This window comes from Xenopus tropicalis, chromosome 4 (genome assembly GCF_000004195.4).
Source record: "Xenopus tropicalis strain Nigerian chromosome 4, UCB_Xtro_10.0, whole genome shotgun sequence".
Lineage (NCBI taxonomy): Eukaryota > Metazoa > Chordata > Amphibia > Anura > Pipidae > Xenopus > Xenopus tropicalis.
Genome location: NC_030680.2, coordinates 127,395,103 through 127,415,135, shown reverse-complemented (window position 1 = coordinate 127,415,135; position 20,033 = coordinate 127,395,103). Strand labels below are relative to the sequence as shown.

At 39.6% G+C, this 20,033-nt stretch overlaps 1 protein-coding gene across 4 annotated transcripts in view; it reads left to right on the top strand.

Annotated features, from left to right (window-relative positions):
* dock3 (dedicator of cytokinesis 3) overlaps positions 1-20,033 on the top strand; it is a 158,700-nt gene that overhangs the window by 110,167 nt on the left and 28,500 nt on the right. For all 4 annotated transcript variants that reach the window (XM_031901130.1, XM_031901131.1, XM_031901129.1 and 1 more), the window contains 18 exons: positions 706-830; positions 8,843-9,005; positions 9,216-9,322; positions 9,396-9,567; positions 9,744-9,841; positions 10,513-10,596; positions 10,981-11,081; positions 11,522-11,603; positions 12,022-12,192; positions 14,984-15,176; positions 15,344-15,471; positions 16,303-16,449; positions 16,942-17,040; positions 17,832-17,926; positions 18,308-18,383; positions 18,508-18,608; positions 19,537-19,595; positions 19,729-19,877. In XM_031901130.1, the coding sequence (XP_031756990.1) occupies positions 706-830; positions 8,843-9,005; positions 9,216-9,322; positions 9,396-9,567; positions 9,744-9,841; positions 10,513-10,596; positions 10,981-11,081; positions 11,522-11,603; positions 12,022-12,192; positions 14,984-15,176; positions 15,344-15,471; positions 16,303-16,449; positions 16,942-17,040; positions 17,832-17,926; positions 18,308-18,383; positions 18,508-18,608; positions 19,537-19,595; positions 19,729-19,877 (2,150 nt within the window). The remainder of the gene's footprint in view (positions 1-705; positions 831-8,842; positions 9,006-9,215; positions 9,323-9,395; positions 9,568-9,743; positions 9,842-10,512; positions 10,597-10,980; positions 11,082-11,521; positions 11,604-12,021; positions 12,193-14,983; positions 15,177-15,343; positions 15,472-16,302; positions 16,450-16,941; positions 17,041-17,831; positions 17,927-18,307; positions 18,384-18,507; positions 18,609-19,536; positions 19,596-19,728; positions 19,878-20,033) is intronic.

The window sequence follows — 20,033 nt, the reverse complement described above, 5'->3', positions numbered from 1 at the left end:
TAGTGAATCAGTGGTGGAACGGCATACACGTCACTTAGCCTAACTTTCTCTGACTGTGTTATCTCCTTTATAAACAAATGTCCTCTTCTTATTCTTAACTCTCTTCAATATCTCTTGTCCTTCCATTGCTCAGAAACACAACTATTAGTTGTGTAAGTCATGTTCCGTCATTGTATTGGAATGACTTCTGCCTCCTGAACTAGCCTTCCATTGGTTGCCACCCTTTTGTTTGCGGCAACAATGCAATCACTGGGGTGGGATGTACATTTAGTTATATTCCCATCATGATCTGCCACTGCAATGGCAGGGTTCAGTTACTGTATAGTAACAATTATATTCATTTAAGAGGAATATTTCTCAATATTTTTAATAAAAAGGAAATAACCAAAGGTTAATATAATGGAGCTGTTTGTACATCATAAACTGCTCTAGATCTGGTTACTAATAGATCACAATCAACTTTTTGGGCACCCCTGATTTAAAAAATGACAGTCCTCCATCAGATGATAGTATACTGCAGAATTGCCACAGGGGCAGTACTCAATACTCTGTCATTGCTCTTCAAGACAGTGCTGCTTGGCAGGGTGTCCATTGCCAACTCAGTAGTGGCGCTGGTGGTAGCGGGTGCTTTGCTCTGCTGATACAGTGTAAAGTTCTAGGAAGTTGTGCTGCTGTCTCCTAGTACTGTGTCCTTTATCTCCGCAGGCGACATCCGCAATGACCTCTATGTGACGTTGGAAAGAGGGGACTTTGAGAGGGGAGGAAAGAGCGTGCAGAAGAACATCGAAGTCACAATGCATGTTCTCTACGCAGATGGAGAAAACTTAAGGGTGAGGTTGTTGTCCTTTGCTTTCACACTGTGGGGGCTTTTCTTTCCTCTTTTACTCAAGTTTAATAACTGGGTTTAATGCATACTGCATTAATACAACCAGTCTTCATTTGCACAATACTAAATTAGCCCTAGTTACCAGGCTGATATGAAACACATGTATACAGGTATAGGACCCCTTATCCAGAATGTTTCGGACCAAGGGTATTCCGGATAAGAGGTCTTTCCGTAATGTGGATCACCATACCTTAAGTCTACTTTAAAATCAATAAAACATTAATTAAACCCAATAGGATTGTTTTGCATCCAAAAATTTATTATTTATATCTTAGTTGGGATTAATTACAAGGAAATGTTTTATTACTACAGAGAAAAAGGAAATCAGTTTTAAAATTCTGAATTTTTTGATTAAAATGGAGCCTATGGGAGACGGGCTTTCCGTAATTCGGAGCTTTCTGGATAACGGGTTTCCGGATATGGGATCCCATACCTGTACATAAATATATAGAGTGCTGGCTATGCCAAATTTTTCTCAAGATATCCCTGATAGTTAGATCTTCTAAGTTGGATCCCTAGGGGTTATTCTAATGTTGTTATTTCTAATTCTATTAGTTCAAAATCAGTTTTGGGGGGATAGGTATCTCAAATTAGTTCATATGAATTTGGAACCCATCTTTGAAAATCTAAATATCTAAATTCTCCCTATTCTACGAGTCCTCTTTTTGATGATAATTTTACATACTATTAACACAGGCCCATATTTTATATATAGCCACCCGAGTGGCTAAATCCAATGCAGGGGCAGAGGGGCAGGTTCTTTCCTTATTTCCCATAGTCAGCGCACCCGCAAAGACACTATGCTGATCAAATTGATAGGATGGTTGGAGAGCTGTGGCTAAGGCAGCACCGGATATACATTTGCAATATGAATTTATTATATGTTCCAAGAATGCCCAACCTGTGGCCCTCCACATACAATTTTCAGTATATGACTTATAGGGACAAAAAGTTATGTGGGGCTGGAGGGTCCTTGTTTAGACATCCTTGATATCTAATAAGTTGGTGTTACTAAATTCTTCCAAATACCCCACTTCTCTGTACTAAAGCTTTGCATATACAAATCACCCTTGGAAATGCTCACCCCCCAGGGATTAACCAAAAGTTTTTTCATGATGGGGTATAGTTAATACTATTGTATCTCCTTTTTTTCCAAAAGACTGTGTACTGGAGAAAATAAAGTACTCCAAAAATATATTTTTAGAAATTCAGGTGCTCTTGCCCTGAGCCATCACAATGGATGAAGTGGAAAAATCAATATGTCTAGTTAATAGGAGGATCAAACCAGAACCCTTACAGGATGGGCTCATAATGCAGAAAATAATGGTTTGGTGGGAGATTGACCCTCAGCAGAGCTATCAAACTTTCTATATTAAGGCCTTGCATGCTTATCATAGTCAGTAATTGGAAACCCCAAACTAAACAAGGAATCCAATATATTATACAGTTGTACGGAAATCTATTATCCAGAAAGCTCCAAATTACCGGAAGGCCATCTCCCATACACTCCATTTTAAGCAGATAATTCTATTTTTTCCCTGTAATAATAAAACACTACATTTTACTTGATCCTAAGATATAATTAATCCTTATTGGAGGCAAAACAAACCTGTTGGGTTTATTTAATGTTTGAATGATTTTCTGGATAACAGGTCCCTATCCTGTATTACATTATACAGGAATCCTTGTAGCCACACCTTATGCCATATGCAAGTTAAATGGAGTTTTTGTGATACACAAGGCATGAAATGTGCAAGGTTTATGTCTGAAATACAGTACAATGCACCAAAATAGATTTGAAAGCTTTCCCGATTCCTTTATATGCAATAAGCTTGATATCTTCAATTCATTGTTTAGTTTACTAGGCCCTATTATTGACTAAGATAAACATGTTAGGCCCTGTTAAAGAAAGGCTGAGACCCTGCTGTGGGCCAGCATTTTGCTGTCAGATTTCACCATCAGCCTGTGAGGCTTTCTCTCAGTGTACAGAGATTTTTGGTTGGTTCAAATCCACACTGCAACAGATGCCAGCACAGCCTGAGCATTTTCCTTGGCAGCCTTAAGGTTTTATACTTAACAATCTCATAGCATCATGGTACACAGACTATAAACGCTCTGACAAGGGTTCTTCTCCTTCGCTGGAAATTGTGAGCAGATCCCTAGGGGGTATATAGTGAAATGGTATTATATTCAAAACTGTAATTCTTTTCTGTCAAATATCCGCAGCTCCTTTGCATGGCTGAGCACGCTTACATATCATCATCAGGAGATACTTGTGGTGCCTCCGAGTCTTTTTGACACATGTTGCTCCACTTTATCTTGGTGCTTTTGACAGACATTTTTCATCTCCTGTAGCTTGGCACCTTGCACAGCATCAATATCTATTGTTAGCTTTATACAGAGTCCTAATTGGGTGAAGAGGTGAATGTTTAGAAAACGTGGAGAAGTCCAGAGGAAAACAAAAGGGTACTCAGATTTGTAAGATGCACCTCAACAAAACACAGCTTTGTCCTGGTCTCTCATAATATCCCAATAAACCCAAAGGGATTCACAAAACCCATTGTGCCACCAAAAGTGCAGAATCCCAAAATTGTAACAGTTAATAGGAATAGCAAAAGGCGCCTTAAATGACAAATATGAAGCTTCTTTAAATTGGTAGTTTACCTTTTAGTACTGAACTTTTTGTACTTTACCTTTTAATATAATGTTGTTATAATGAAGTTAATTAAAAGAACTATTCCTTTAACATCAATACCGCTTGGACAAAAATATGTGCATTGCTGAATCTGCCCCCATGTTTTAAGGCCTAAGGAAAGCGTTTTAGTCATCGGATTTTGATGATAGCATCCTTTTAAGCGTTTTGGAAAGCATTTTGCAGTTCTGAAGTCCAAGGCTGAGCGAGTCCTTGGCAGAGACTCCATGGGAGATTTATCTTTTCCAGCATATAAGTATGATAAAGAAGCCTCTGCAGCTGCAAAAGCGTATGCTTCATTTCTGCTAAGCCAAGAGGCAATATCACAGTACAGCATAGCCGGGCACAGGCCACATTCATAGCTGGGTCCTTCAGCCTGAAGATTTTGTTCCTTGTGTGTGCCAGTGTATAGGCACAAGCAGAGTCAGACAGGATCAGTCCATGTAGTGTAACTGCATCACTGGCACTAAAGCAACACAAAGCATTCAGAGTTTTTGGGTATGGCAGAGAGGGCATTTGCCACTTTTTTTCCTCAGCATCTAAGAAAAAAGTGTGTCCCTCCAGCTGACGGTAAATGGCAAATCTGAGAATCGAGGGGCTGTTGGAGGATGCTGGGTGTTGCACATCCCACATATCTGGTTTATGCAATTTAACATATGGCCCCAAACTTTCTGTATTGCCAAACAGCCCCCTGCCAACCTGTTCTTTTAATCTGAATAACTCCATATTTAAAAAAAACAAAAAAAAACATTCTAAAGAATTAATTTGAACTCCCCCCTCCCTTTATAAACAGGATAATTTGTTCAGAGCCCCCCATCTACCTTTAAACAAACAAACAAACCCCTTTAAACATTATCGGAGTCTTCTCAGTGGACAGGTATTTAGTATCAGCTCTTTTTGTGCTCTGTGGGATCAGGATTTGACAGGAAGTGCTAAAGTGAAAATGGCTTCATATTCTTGTTTAGGGTCAGAAATAACAGAAGCCATTGATATTTCTTCATAATAATTTGTATCCAGACACTTTAGCATTAACATGTTTAGTTTTAAGGTTTCAATTGTTGACCTGGAACCTTCTCAGCCTCTAAACCTTATCCCACATGCTAATCTATGAGTACTGTTATTAATAGTGTGGCTGTGCAATAATCACTCAGCCAGTTTTGCAACTTAAAGATATAGGTCCCCCACAAAACATTGAGAATAACCATGTTTTCAAGCCATGTATTCACTCATTGGGCCCCCTATACATCCTGGGCCTCCCATCAGTCACAGTGTCTGCTTCCTTTTGTTCCCAAGTGGGACCTATGGTTTCAGCCCTACAACAGAACTGCCCTGCCATATCCTTATAGCACATCTGTGTGCCCCTTTAGGGAGTAAATGGTGTCCTAATATCATATTGGGGTATTTGCTGATAGATATACATGTTATATTGTGATATTCTCTTTAGCACTTATCTTCCTTGGGAAGGCAATGGTGTCATTGAATATTTATTGGTAAAGGGCTTCCAATCACAGCTCAGCGACTGGCATAAGATGGGCATTTCCACTCTTCTTGTCACAATCTTTCAGATCTCGTGTTTGATGTACTCACCAAAGTCATTTTCAAGTGCAAACAAATATGCTGACTCATAGCCGAATGAGGGTCAACTGAAACACAGAGCAATTTAGATTGAGCAGCAGCAAAACCTGTGGGTAATGCATCTTGTGACAGAAACAGGCAGCCTTTGTTAAAGGGAAAATATAACATATGCAAAAATCCACCGAGCCATGTTATGTTTAATATGACCTCCACTTTTAGGGTTTTGATATTTCATGTACCTTAGTCCAATAATATTTCTTCTGGTGCAACCAACTAGCTCATCCTGTAAGAACTCAATATATAGCCTGAGTCTGTCACCTAAGGAAAACTGATGAAACAGCCCATATTCCCCACGTGGAACAAACTGACTGCAGCAAGAGCTGTGCAATATAATGCCCATCTGCCTGACTAAATGGGTGAGTTGGGTGCACCGGCAGAACACTTGTAGTGTATTTTATTATATTAAAACTGCTCCTGAAGCAGTTGGTTTTTATAGAAAAGTCATTTTCCCTTAAAAACCTTTGTAGAGCGATGGTAAAATATTTGGACTTGTGGGTTATACTATTATATACATAATAGTTAGAATGATGTTATAGATATAGTGGGTGACTTCTGCCTGGAGTAATAGGATAACCCTAGTGGCAGACGCCGGGCATTACAAATACAGCAGTATCTGTGTGGCGGTTTATATTCTCTGCACTACTGGTTCTTGTTTTCTGTATTCATTATACTGTGACCTACACACTCCCCATCAATTTTCTAGTCATGTTGAGGTTGGTGTTAAATCCTTTTTCTCTTTTTTTGTATATAGCATTTCCCTTTAATCATGACGGCAACGTTCACTGTGCTTTAAAGCTGTTTAGATGCGCTACATATCCGTTCTCTTCAGGTTTGCTCCTATAATGTCACAGTTGTTATTGATCTAAACAGCCGTGGCACAAGCAGCACTGATGTAAAGGAGGGGTTGTGTAACATACACTACAATAAGATAAAAATCTTTGTATATCTCCATTATTTCCAGCTCACATGTGGCAAACTGAGAGGTGGATTTCCTGATATTTCATGATAACAAACACAAGTGGATTTTTTCCCTACATAGATTTCTCTTAAATAAAAAATGGTGGTGCAATTTAGGCTCTGCAGGCTTTATTCTTGACAAAGGGAGGGTCGTCCCTCTGAAACACTAATCTTCTGCACAAGCCAGGCTGTGACTTTAATAAATGGCTAACTGCCTTTGAATAATTGAAGAGAGTGCCATTCCTGTGTTGTGCTTATTTGTAGACATGTATTTCAGCAGCCCCCAAGCATAGTCATTTGTGTAGCCTGGGATTCAAGGCTTCTTCTTGCTATACCCACAGCACCAGCTTTTAACAAAAAACTGGGAATGATTAATTGCAAATACAGGTATGGGATCTATTATCTGGAAACCTGTTATCAAGAAAGCTCCAAATTACGGGAAGACCATCTCCCATAGACTCTATTTTAATCAATTTATTCAAATTTTAAAGACTGATTTCTCCTATCTCTGTTATATTGAAGATATAAGATATAATTAAACCTTATTGAAGGCAAAACAATCCCATTGAGTTTAATTAATGTATGGATTCCAAACTACGAAAGGTAATTTCCAATTTCCAGATTCTGCATAACAGGTCCCATACCTGTCCAGCACTCGTATCGTGGTGCATATGCTTTTGTTTAGCTGCTTTTTTTTTAATGTGCCCTGACTTGGCAACTGGAGTTCAAACTTCACAGGATGTTTGCTAGAGCCACGTCCTCCATATTGTGTATGGCAGTACTTTTGTCTGTACTTACTGATGCGCTCAACAAGTGATGGCAGGAGCTACCTATGATGAAATACTATTAAAAACATGTTTCAATGGAGCTAAATCAGCCCCTGTCTGAAACTAATCACATGTTTGGATAGACTTAACATAGGCTCATTGTCTTAAATATTTAGAAAATATATATATTGGGGCTGATAATTGTTTAATGTAAGGAATATTATTTATGGGCTGATGAAAAGAAACACAATGGGCCTGATTCACTAAAGGGCAATAAAAATTATCGCATGCTTTTTCGCGTTAAAAAACGCAAAATAATTTGCGCGCGATTCACCATAGTATTATCGCGTGCGAAAAATCACCATTTTCGCATGCGGTATTTCTCGCACTAGTTTTACCGTTTTGCGTTAATTTCCGCTCTGAAAGAATACGATCGCATGATTCACTATAACTTTTGCGCGCTAAATATCGCATTCGGCTATGCGAAAATTAACACCTACTACAAGCAGGCGAAAAATTATACAAAAGTACAGTAAATTATTTTTTGCAATAAAATATGGACTTACAGTGTTATTTATTCAAGTATGTGTTTCCCCCAGAGTGACGCAGCTGCCAGTTTGCAGCAAAATGTTCATTTTTAATACAGTAATTTTCTGCAAGTATTGGCGTGTATGGCTAACATGGCGTGCGTTCATTTGCGCAACTATTTCTATTTGGCTACAAGTGATGAAATGTTTCGCCAGGCATGGATTCGCAGCGAAGTTTTGGACGTGCGTTGAATTTTTTCGCGGCGGATTTTTTCATGCGTTTCGCAAAACACAATCCGCCAATGGCAAAACGCATGAAAAAATTCGCCACGCAAAAATTCACCGCACATGCAAAAATTGATACAAGTGTCAAAAAATAATAGTCACAGCAACAATTTTTTTGCCCGCACAACATTTTTGCCGTTTCGTGGATCTTTCGAAAGATTTGCTAATTTTTCACTAAAGATAACCAGAACACATTTGCTCATCACTAGTGGCTACTATTTATAAGCATCTACTATTTATATGATACCATTTATATGCTACCATTTATATGTGGCTAATATTTATATACATCATTTATATGCGGCAACAATTTTTATACACTATTTCTATGCTACCATTCATATGCGGCGATTATTCGCGTAATTTAGCGCATGTACCGGCAAATACCGCATTGAAATAGTCTTTTCGCGAGTTAAATAACGCATGCAATATCGCGCGCTTATAGTGAATCGTGCGAAAAATCGCCAAAATTAAGACGCGGTAAAAATTTTAGCGCACAATAAAAATAGCGCACGTTTTATCGCCCTTTAGTGAATTATTTAGTAATTATCTCTAGCCGGATAAACATTATGTAGAATTAGAATCTCAGAGTGAACATATTGTAGAGGGACAATAACCTCAGGCAACATGGACAGCTTGAAAAGTGTGTGTGGGGGGAATAGCCCAGGCAGATTGTGCAATGGGTAAGGAGTGAATATGAAGCAGGTGGAACTTTGAGGAGAGTGAAGAGCTCAGATTGTTTAAGGGTAGAATCATATGCTGTGTTAGGAAGGGATTCCCCTCAGTGAATACCAAGCTAGAAACCCTGGCTTTCTTCCTTTATAAGTGTTCATGAAGTGCTTTCAATGTGCAAGTGATTTATGTTAATAGCGCAGAACACACCAGGGACCAGTATTGGCACCACCGGCTCGGTTCATGCAATGGATTGGAAAGCTTTGCTATAAATTGACAATTCGACTGTATCGTTAATGTGTTTAGTACCCAGCTCAGTGATTTCTTGGTTTGATTAGGAGATGTTTTCATTTACTTGTGAGAACAAACCTTCAGAGGACTTTCTGTTGTATTAATATAGATATTTTCTCTATCCCTGCAGGACTGTGTTAGCCTTGGGACAGGAGAGCCCCCAAGAACTCAGTACCACTCCTTCGTTCTGTACCACAATAATAGCCCCCGCTGGGGAGAACTCATTAAACTGCCAATTCCTATTGACCGGTTTCGAGGGTCCCATCTCCGCTTCGAGTTCAGACACTGCTCCAGTATGTAAATGGGTGATACTTTTGCAACACAAAGAACTGACAAAGAACACCAACACCATCATAAACCCAAATTCAACCCAATTCACTTGGTTGAGCCACAGAGACACACACAAGAACACTTTCACTGCATGTTATCACTACAGACACAGCTCTCACAAACACTGCAAAGAGTCACTTTGTTTAACATTATTTCTATACCGTTGTCTGTAGCAAAGGATAAAGGTGAGAAGAAACTCTTTGGATTTTCTTTTACCCCTTTGATGAGAGATGATGGGACCACGCTGTCAGATGACATCCATGAGCTCTATGTCTATAAGGTACTGGTGATATTTGACGTTTATGCTCATTTTCAACATCTATCTGCACCTACTGACCATTTGTACTCCACAGTGTGATGAGAACAGCACCTTCAACAACCATGCTTTGTACCTGGGGCTTCCCTGCTGTAAGGATGACATGAGTGGCTGCCCCAATATCCCTTCAAGTCTGATTTTTCAGCGCAGTGCCAAAGAGACTTTCTGTATCTCCACACAGCTTTCTTCTACCAAGCTCACCCAGAATGGTAATACACATATTACACTATATGCCTTTATTTAATATCCTCTTTTTTAGTAGAATAATACATTAAGAGTAAAACACAAGCCCCTGAAAAGCTGGAGTTCATGTACTCCCTATGGCTGTTCTCTGTATTCTATGTCTCTATGTGTTCAATGTCCCATTCTGATTTCTGTCTTTCAGTTGATCTTCTAGCGCTCCTGAAGTGGAAGGCTTACCCTGATCGAATACTAGATATTCTTGGTCGGCTGCGGCATGTGAATGGGGAGGAGATAGTCAAGGTACTCAGAGCATAGACTTGGATTACTTACTTTTGTGGGCCATGCATTGATAGTACATGACTCCACAGAGGACTTATACTTTATAGCAACACCTAAATATTAAGCATTGCTGGGTAATGGGGATTTTACAGATGAAATGGACTTTGTTCATGTGTCTGGCATGGTTAAACCATTTTTTCTGTTAAATGGCATGGAACTGTGGGTAAAGCATCAATAACCTTGGTTCAGTATAAAAAGGTTTCAAATTGAGGGTCAATGCAAGTTCTTTATATCTTCTGGTGGAAAAAATGTATTGGGAATTTGCTATGTGGATCATGTAGTAACATAATTGACTGACTGTCCCAGTCAGTTCAGTAACCCCTAACAGCAACCTAACTAGTAAGACCAATAGAAGCTAGCTTATGATTGCTTGACTGGGGCAGACTTTGCCCACATTATTGCATAACCCCCCCTAAATCAGTTACCATTCTCTGCTGAGGGGATAAAGAATATTTAAGTATTATTTTGTGAGCAGAAGAAGTGGAAGTACTTGCAGCAGTGATTGCTGATGAAAGAGATAAGCGCTATGCCTAATCCTTGCACTAGGAGAGACTAAATCACAGATAAATCTCAGAGACTAGTAACTATGATTGCATGGGCCATTGCTAAAGCCTCAATTGTATCTTCTTCAGTTCTTGCAGGACATACTTGACACACTGTTTGTCATTCTGGACGAGAACACAGAGAAGTATGGGCTGCTGGTCTTTCAGTCACTGGTGAGAGCTTATGGGAAAAATCTATCTATACACGAAGTATATACATGCAGTGTGCATTGTAGTTCCTCTCTCCTCCAGTGCATTATCCTAGGATCAGGCCATTAATTACTTTGTGTAATATTTAGCTTATGCACATGTGTGTTTTAATATCTGTATATTAGATATTGAATTGAGATTGGCAGCATTTTATATATATATATACTGTATGAGCCCCATAAATTCACAATTAATTTATAATGCCTGGGTCACAGTACTGTCTGTCTTGTGGGTCTCAGTTTTGCTTATGAATGTGTAGATACTGAGGCATCTGTCTGATCCATCATTTCCATCAACTCCACACATATATTGCCATACATTTATTTGTATCTTATCTTCTGTATACAGGTCTTTATCATCAACCTGCTGCGCGACAGTAAATATTATCACTTCCGCCCCGTGTTGGACTCGTATATCCAGAAGCATTTTGCTGGTGCATTGGCCTATAGGTATATATCCACAGTACAGATACAAAGATATATATATATTAATATGGAGTAAATATGTGGGGCCTGCAGCCCTGACCTAAGTTACAATGCGCAAATAAAAATCACATATCAGGGAAATTTTCAAAAACTCCAAGGTTAGTTGAAAGAGGTTCTCTGGTTGCACACGCAGGAATTAATAAGTATAATGTTATTGGTGTAAGGACTCCACCATGTGTCACTGCATGCAATAACCAATTTCTGTCTTGCATGAGTGAGTTGTTTGCATAACAGAACGACTGGGTTTTGGAACTATGTGAAAACTATTAAAAAGCAGTGTGAATGGGGTCGGTGACGGTATGGCCGCATACAGTGGAGAAGCAGTGATGGTTGACCTATACTAATGGCTGTTCTGCTAGGAGGGGTATTATAAGCAGTGAGTGCACTAACTGTTTCTTCTTTAGGGAGCTGATCCGGTGCTTGAAGTGGTACATGGACCGTTCAGCTGACCTTGTGAGACAAGACCACATCCAGGAAGCTATGAGGGTATGAGAAGGCAGGAGTGCAAATTATGGAAGCTAAGACATTAAATATGGGGGTAGATGTAGGTTTTTGGGAGGTAGAGTAACTTAAGGTGGCTTTATACTTACTGTATGCGCACTGTATTCTTAGCATTATTTTTCTGTATTCTCCTCCCCTATTCATCCCTTAGATTGTAAGCTCTAAAACAGACATTCACTGTGCCTGTATTATAGTACTGTCTGATATTAATAATATTTAAACATGTAAAGAGCCAGTGTATTGCCCTCTTACCTTTTCACTTTTACAGTTTCCTTTTGAGGTTCCCAATTATATCTTTACTATCAGTTATTCAGTTATTTACAGCTGTACAACTGGCTCAGTTTTAGTCACTTTTACTTGTATTTTTATCTACTAATCAAAAAAATATTGTGCTGTTGCTCAGGCTTTGGAGATTCTTTTCAAGTTTATCATCCAGTCACGGTTGCTATTTGCTCGCTCCACGGCTGGATTGGATGAGGAGCCGTTTCGATGCAGTATCCACGAACTTTTCCAGTCCATGCGCTTTGTGCTGAGCCTCGACACGCGGAGCTCTGACACTCTGCTCTTTACACAGGTAAAAAACCACAAGGCTGAGACCAGTTTGTACCAGTGCGACCCAAATGACCAAAATGATCTTGTCATTTGGTACAGAAATTGATGGGACCTTTCCTCTCTTTTCACTTCTCTCTACTGTTGAATTCCTCACCCACTGTTTATTGTCAGGAGAAGTTGTTATCTTAGTGACCCCCAAGCTACTTCCTATTTTCTTTTTGGGGAATGTGCTTCACCTCTGCTCTTCCACCCTCTCATTCCTATTGCTCTTCCTTCTACCTCCCTTTGTTCTCCTTATTTACCCTCCTAAATTTCAAGCCTCCTGCATCTGGAGGACAGGTGAGCGGAACAGGGGATTCTGCCTCTCAAAACAATGGGGGTTCATCAAAGCTACCCGCAGACAGCTATGTAAGTAGAGGCACTTTCAATCAAACCCACACTGCACCCTTGGAAGTTTAATGAACAACTCTTCACTGTATCCTTCCACACTCAATGTAGTCCCTCAGCTGTTACAGAGGTGCCAGTCAGTGTTGCTACTGTACTGAGGCAACAGCCCCCAATTTCAGCATTTCCTTTCTTCTCTTTTCATTCACTTTGTCAGAAATTATACCCTTATGATAAACAGGACTTATACTTGAACCTTTTCTTTACAGACAGTAAAGTCTAAAGACATAGCTTATGCTGTGCACAGACATTTTCTTTCATGTATATTTAAGTTTATACAAATTAGTAGGAGCTGTCGCATTGCTAGCCTTAGTTTTGAGGTTCCTAGAGTGTAGGGCTACATTGACATTATGCCATTAAGCTCCATCACCGCACCTTTTTTACAAGAATGCTTTTACAATGCCATGGCAAACAAACAAAAATACATAACAGTGAAAGAAAATACAGTATATGTTGTGATTTAATAAATAGCACCCCTCTTGGTATATTTAATACATTTGAATGACAGATGATCTAGTGACACCACCTCAGAATCTGCTTGTGAATTCCTGTCTAACTTGGGGGTACCACCGCCTCCCCTGAGCCAAAGAGTTCTTCATAGACTTCAGTATAATGTCACTTCTTAGCTAAGGCAAGAAAATGTTAACTCTTATGCATAGATGCAAATATATAGAAAAAAATACATAACATAAGCCCTGTTTATTTATAATGTACAATTTCCCATTAATTATATGTTTTAATCATCTTTGGAGCAGCACCATCAGCCCATTCTGTTTTGGTTTGATTTTCTCCCTCCTTGGACTCCATTTACACCAACCTTTTGCTCCCACCTCTTCTCACATTTCCTGCAATTTTTCATTCCATGCATCTAAGTAAATTGGCAGCATGCTATAACGATGAATGACATCTTCACGTTTGAGAATGTTCTTCCTATAGGATTAAAGACTGGAAGCTGCAGACCTAGATTAGTATCCGAAATATCGCTTATGTACCATAAAAGCTCATATTTTAAGCTATTATGTGCAACGGCTATTGTTGGGGAGGATATTATGTGGGCATATTGCACAGGTTAAGGAATTCTAAGAGAATTATGATAATGCAGATAATTTAGTCACGGTATTGCACTTAAATAACAGTTACATGTAAGGTATAAATGTGAAGTGTGGGTGGGAAACCATGCCAACTGGCACACAGTGATCGCTGCTATATATCCCACTTCTGACAATGTCTGCGAACAAAGTAAATGAGTACCTTAGATAAGCCATACAATAATAAGACAAGGCATGAATAATATAGGACTTGGAGAAAGAATATCGGGCCCAGAGAGGAAAGGAAAGACCTCCAAGAATTTGCCTGACACATCGTGGTGACATTATAGCTGTGTGGTTCTAAAGTATAGAGGAAGTCACAGGTCTTTGATATACAGGTATGGGACCCATTATCCAGAATGCTTGGGACCTGGGGTTTTCCGGATTAGGGATCTTTCTGTAATTCGGATCTCCTGCTTTAAGTCTACTAAAAAAATCATTTAAACATTAAAGAAACCCAATTGGATTGTTTTGCCCCCAGTATGGAGTCATTATATCTTAGGGATCAAGTACAAGGTACAGTTTTATTATTACAGAGAAAAAGGAAATCATTTTTAAAAATGGAGTCTATGGGAGATGGCCTTTCCATAATTCCGAAGTTTCTGGATAATGGGTTTCCAGGTAAGGGGTCCGATACCTGTACTAACCTCAGAAATGCAACATAAACTGTGTAGGGAAAGAGCTCCAATAAACAAAGCTTGGACTACTGACGGGTCACCGAAACAAAGGAAGCTTTCCCTATTTATTATGACAGGGAGCAGATTATGTAATTTTGATAAAACAGGGTCCTGACAAGGCAAGATGCAACTAGAAATGGCCGTGAATAAGCAGAAATACTGTACGGGTGGTGCCAAGAGCAAATATAGTCAGCTTCTTGATACTGGTTCATTATTGCGTAGAGCATAAGGCCACAGTCAGCAGGGGTGGAATGACCTGATGCAAGTTATACATCATGAGATATGTATAGCTAATTGTATTTGTGGTGGTTACTGCATTTTAATACAAAGGTCTGGAATTTTATTTTATCCAAGCATGGGTTTAAATGATAAACTAAAAGAAATGTAGTGTAGAGGACCCAGTAAAATAGGGCAAATATTTCATTATCATACTGTTATCATATGTATTTGAGACGTGCATCTCTCTAGAAATCAAGTACCTTTTCTTAAAGAAATATTGTAATAAACTTTTTATACTGTGACTGTGGTGTATTTGTGTAGTACAGATGTGCAGGGATAAAGGCAGTTGCACTGAGTAGTAATTTAGTGTCCCACTTGCACACAGGCCGCTCTCCTCAGCTCCTTCCCTGCTATATTTGAGGAATTGCTGCCAATGTTTTCTGTCGCTGAGGTGGCAGAGTTTGTACGGGGCACCCTCAGCAGTCTTCCCAGCACCCTGCACCTGGGCCAGTCCATGGACGTGGTGAAGCTTCAGTCTATAGGCCGCACCGTGGATTGCCGGCTCTTCTCTTATCCAGGTAAGGGTAATGATGAGATGTGCCACGTGAGGTGAGAACTTTCCCATGGGGCCAGAAAGATGGTGTGTGCCAAGCAGATGGTAAGGGGTGGTTACAAGTGAGACATGTCTGCATGACTGATAGTGTGGGGGGTTGGTTTGTCTCATCTGATTCCCCTTTGCCCACAGAGGCTCGTCGGATCCTTCTGCCTGTGGTTCTTCATCATATTCACTTGCATTTGCGACAACAGAAAGAGCTCCTTGTCTGCTCTGGAATCCTCAGCAGCATCTTCTCCATCATAAAGAGCAGTTCTACGGCAAGTACTATTAACCTCCTCCCCCATGTACCAATGCCAGCCTGACCCTGACCATACAACCAAACTAGTCAGTCACAGCCTACACTTTTTCTCTGAAAAAAACTAGTCTAATTGTATACATGAGGAATTTGTAGAATCTTAATACAGAGTGGGGTCCTATAGCAACCAATCAAGAATCAACTTTATTTGGTCAATAGCATTAAGTAATTAAAGTAAATCAATGGTTACTTGCTATTAGTTACTACTTCAGAATTATGTATTTTGTGGATTTCCTGGATACTCTATACTCTCTATCAAGCTTACATCACAAACACACTAAACTAAACTCAATAAATTATAACTATTTATGTATTGTTCTGCTTTATTATGTGGGCTATAGCATAGCTTTAGACCAGATTCATGATCTACTGTTACTTAATTGTCATTCCCATTCTCTGTAATATTCAGTAACTAGCCGGAGATCCCTACAATAAATACAATTTAGAGACAAGTCTAGAGAATTGGTGGTCGATGACCCCAAATTTGAGAAAATGCTACTAAATTTAAACTCCCAGCCTTCCCCCCCACAATACGACCTTGCTGAAATTCAGTTACTACCACTCCTGTTATTATACAATGTAATCATATTCAGAAACTGGGGGCATTTTGTGTAGTTGGAGCACTGCTTCCTTTGCTGGCAATTGTAGGGCAACATTATTTGATGGACCTCAGATTGCTCAGTGTTTATAGATCAGAAGGGAAGCGCCCAGAGCAAACTTTATATTGTTGCTGCCAGTTTTTTGCCCAGCTAAATTGCAGCCTGTGCATTTCATACCACTTTGTCCCTTGTAGGAAGTGGATGTGGGAGAAGAAGTTCAGATGTTGCAGGAGAGCCTGCTGGATGTGCTGCTCCAGACACTGCTTATCATCATGAGCAAATCTCAGGCCCAGGAGGCTGCAAGAGGCCAGCGGTGCCCCCAGTGTACAGCAGAGATCACAGTAAGTAGCAAGCAAGGGCATCATTTCCCAGACATCTCCCAAGAAACCCTCTCATCCTTCTCGCTTGATCAAATCCATTTTGGCGGATCTTTGTGTTGGGCAGAGAGTCGTGGCTCAGAATATGTGATTCCTAGTCAATAACATTGCCGCAGATTATACTGTAAGCCAGAAATAGCCAAAAACTGTGTTTGGGAGCCTTGGCTGAACTTCAGCCTCCAGCATGCCGGTCTGCCAGAATTACATTTTAGTTGGAAAGAGATTTTATTGCAATTGCTTCATACAGGGTTACTATTTTATATTGTTATTTAGGTTCCAAAATGAATTAGTTCCTTATTATTTAGGTGTTCTCTGCAAATGTACATACATATATTATCCATATCCAAAAGTGACTATTTTTATAGAATTGCACATCATTATCCTTTATGTCCCCTGTAACCTTAAACTGACACCCCACTTCCACACAAGATTTTCTGATTCTGTCCTGTATTTCAGGGGGAGTATGTGTCCTGTCTCCTATCTCTTCTGCGGCTGATGTCTGATACTCATTACCAACATCTACTGCACAACTTCCAGAGCAAGGAGGAGCTGAAGGTAGGTACGGGGAAAATATATACAAGGTGTTCCAAGAACAGGGACCTCTCAAAACATTAGAAATATCTTAGTATCCTTGTCTGTGCAGGATATAAGTCTCCATTTAGAAATATGTAGTGTATAATGAATACAGAGCCAGCTGTGGTATGAGACTGTTCACCAACTCCTCACTCTCTGTGTAATCGCTTTTGCCCAATTCTCAGGGTATCCCATCCTTTCTGCATTTCCTGTCCCTCTTTATATTCTTTCTCTCATATCTTGTTGTAACTACTTTATATTCTTTCTCTCATATCTAGTTTTCTTTCTGTTCTAGACTTCCTACAACCTGTTACCTTTACTGCTCTAAATACACTCTCTATTCCCTTTTCTGTATGTACAGAGAGGCACACTGATCTTGTCTCAAGAGTACGCAGTGCTGTAATTGGACAGGAGGGACAGGACTTTGATGAACTGTCGCCTGTTTATTCGTAGCACTGTGTGACCACTCACCCCTTAGGGATATGGACCCTGTCAGCATTACTGCAAGAAAGTTGCTGGTCTGACAGGCCTGTACTTCTCCTGATATCCCAGCAGGCCAATGTGACACTGAATATCTTGGCCAAAGTAACTCTTATATAAAGGAATAATGATGTTCTCCCCTTTGCTTATTGCAAAGCTATCACTTAAATTAGAATAACACTAATGAGACCAATGTGCTTGATGCCATACCGAAATAATGTTAGATGACAATAGGAGACGTGCAGTGTGTATTGTAACACTGCAGGCTTCATCAACCTTTCTTTCTCCCCAAGGAATTCCTGCTGAAGATCTTCTGTGTCTTCCGGAATTTGCTGAAGTTGAGTGTCTTTCCCCCAGACTGGACAGTCATGAGACTCCTAGCCAGCAAGTAAGGGCAGAGTGGCCAATGGCACATCATCACACACACTGGGACTAAACTATGGCACCCTAAAAGCAATTTCAGGGGAGGAGGGGGAATTTTTTGTCTAGGGAAGCTACCAATAGAGGCTTTTCATTGGACAAGTAATAATTATATATAACCCCCATTTACAAAAAAAAGAATGCTGTGTAAAATGAAATTAAAATGGAATGATTTGCAAATCATTTAAACCCTAAATGTAATTGCAAATAGTACAAAGACTATTGAAACTGAATGCATTGCTTTCTAAAAAATATATGTTCCCTGTGCAACGCACTCCAAAAGTTTGGGACAGTGGAAAGAAAAGAGTGTATGTGTATATATATATAACTGTATCTATTTTTTTAATAGTGTAATAGTGACAACAGTTCAGTATGTGTCCCCAGCTGTGCACAAGAACTTCTGTGATGGAGACTTTGACTTTAAGGTAAGTAGATCCTAGGTTAAGAAAATAAAAGATCCTAATCACATATTGTATTGCTTGATTTCCCCTGGTGATGCCACTGTTTGGTCCAACCCTCAGTGCTAATGATGTTTTGTGTTTGCCCTAGGTGTGGAACTCCTACTTCAGCCTCGCCGTCCTTTTCATTAACCAGCCCAGCCTCCAACTAGAAAACTTTGCTGCAGCAAAGAGAAGGAGGATACTGGACAAGTAAGTATCCTTAGCTTAGCACCTGTCACTTTATTATTTTAGAGACAATACATTCCTGCACAAAATGGCAAGTCATACGACCCTGGATCAGGCTGCTGATTTTGTTTCATAATCATAGTTACACATAGGGTTTCTTGCAAAAAGGTAAAGGTTTCAGGGGATATGATTGCACCTTCACCATAGGAGAAATGCTTCTTATATAAGTGTTTGTATTGCCCTTGCATATTACACAACATATCACTTGCCTAACTTTCTTTTGGAAAGTACATTCGCTCTAGATGTCCAGCAGAACTCTTTTGGAACTGTTTAGGGGAAATTTGTGTATCTTCAAACTCTCCCAAATATGAGCCACCACTGTGTGTCAGTGCTGGGCAGACATTGGCCATAAGAGAACAGGGCTCGAGAAGTTCTAGAGATGACACAATAACTGCTTTTATGAAGGGCTTATATTGTATATATATTAGCAGTATATATTTATATGCTACTGTATCAAAAGGATGCAACAGGTACAAGAATGATGGTGGAAAATATCAGTGTAGCCATGGCAGCAGGGAAAGCATCTTCTAATGGCCTTTTAATGTCAGCTTCATTGTACTGTTGCTAAAAAAAAAAAAATATTTTAGAAGCAAAGTTCTAAAAAGCAAAACAATATTCAAATAATGTGATTTAGTCCTGTATTTTGTATTGGCTTGTGCAATGAATGCATGTCAGCTTACCCCTCTTTCCGTTAAGACAGATAATAATGCAAGCTTGATGGTTTGCCAGTTGTAGAGATTGTCCTCTTTAGAAGTAAAGATTTAATTTGTGGCTCTTATAATTGTCACTTTAAAACAAACCTGGCTGATGTGCTGACTGGTCTATTTTGCATTTTAAGTATTGTTTCTTCCTAAATGTAGTACATTTTATGAGATTGTTTCATGTAATTTAGGTATGGTGACATGCGAGTGATGATGACTTACGAACTATTCAACATGTGGCAAAACTTAGGTAGGTGGGTGATAAACATGTTTGTGTCTGTATCCCTAATTCTTCTTTAGCTCAAGCTACTTCTACTGTCTCTGCCTTTTCTATTCCCAGCTCACAACATGTAACATGTATTCTCTATTACTTAATGTTCTAGGGGAGCATAAATATCACTTTATCCCAGGGATGATTGGCCCTTTCCTTGGGGTGTCTCTCGTGCCACAACCTGAGGTGCGGAACATAATGATCCCCATCTTCCATGACATGATGGACTGTGAGCAACGGCGTAACGGAAACTTTAAACAGGTGAGAAGTCAAAGAGATGCAGCTCATACTGGTCAATAACAGTGATGTGTGGATCATTATGTATAGGAAGTCAAGCAGGATATATAGATGACAGCACTTGGGTAGTAGGAGACAGTCATTGTAGTAATGCAGCTGTTCACATGCAACAGTGAGTAA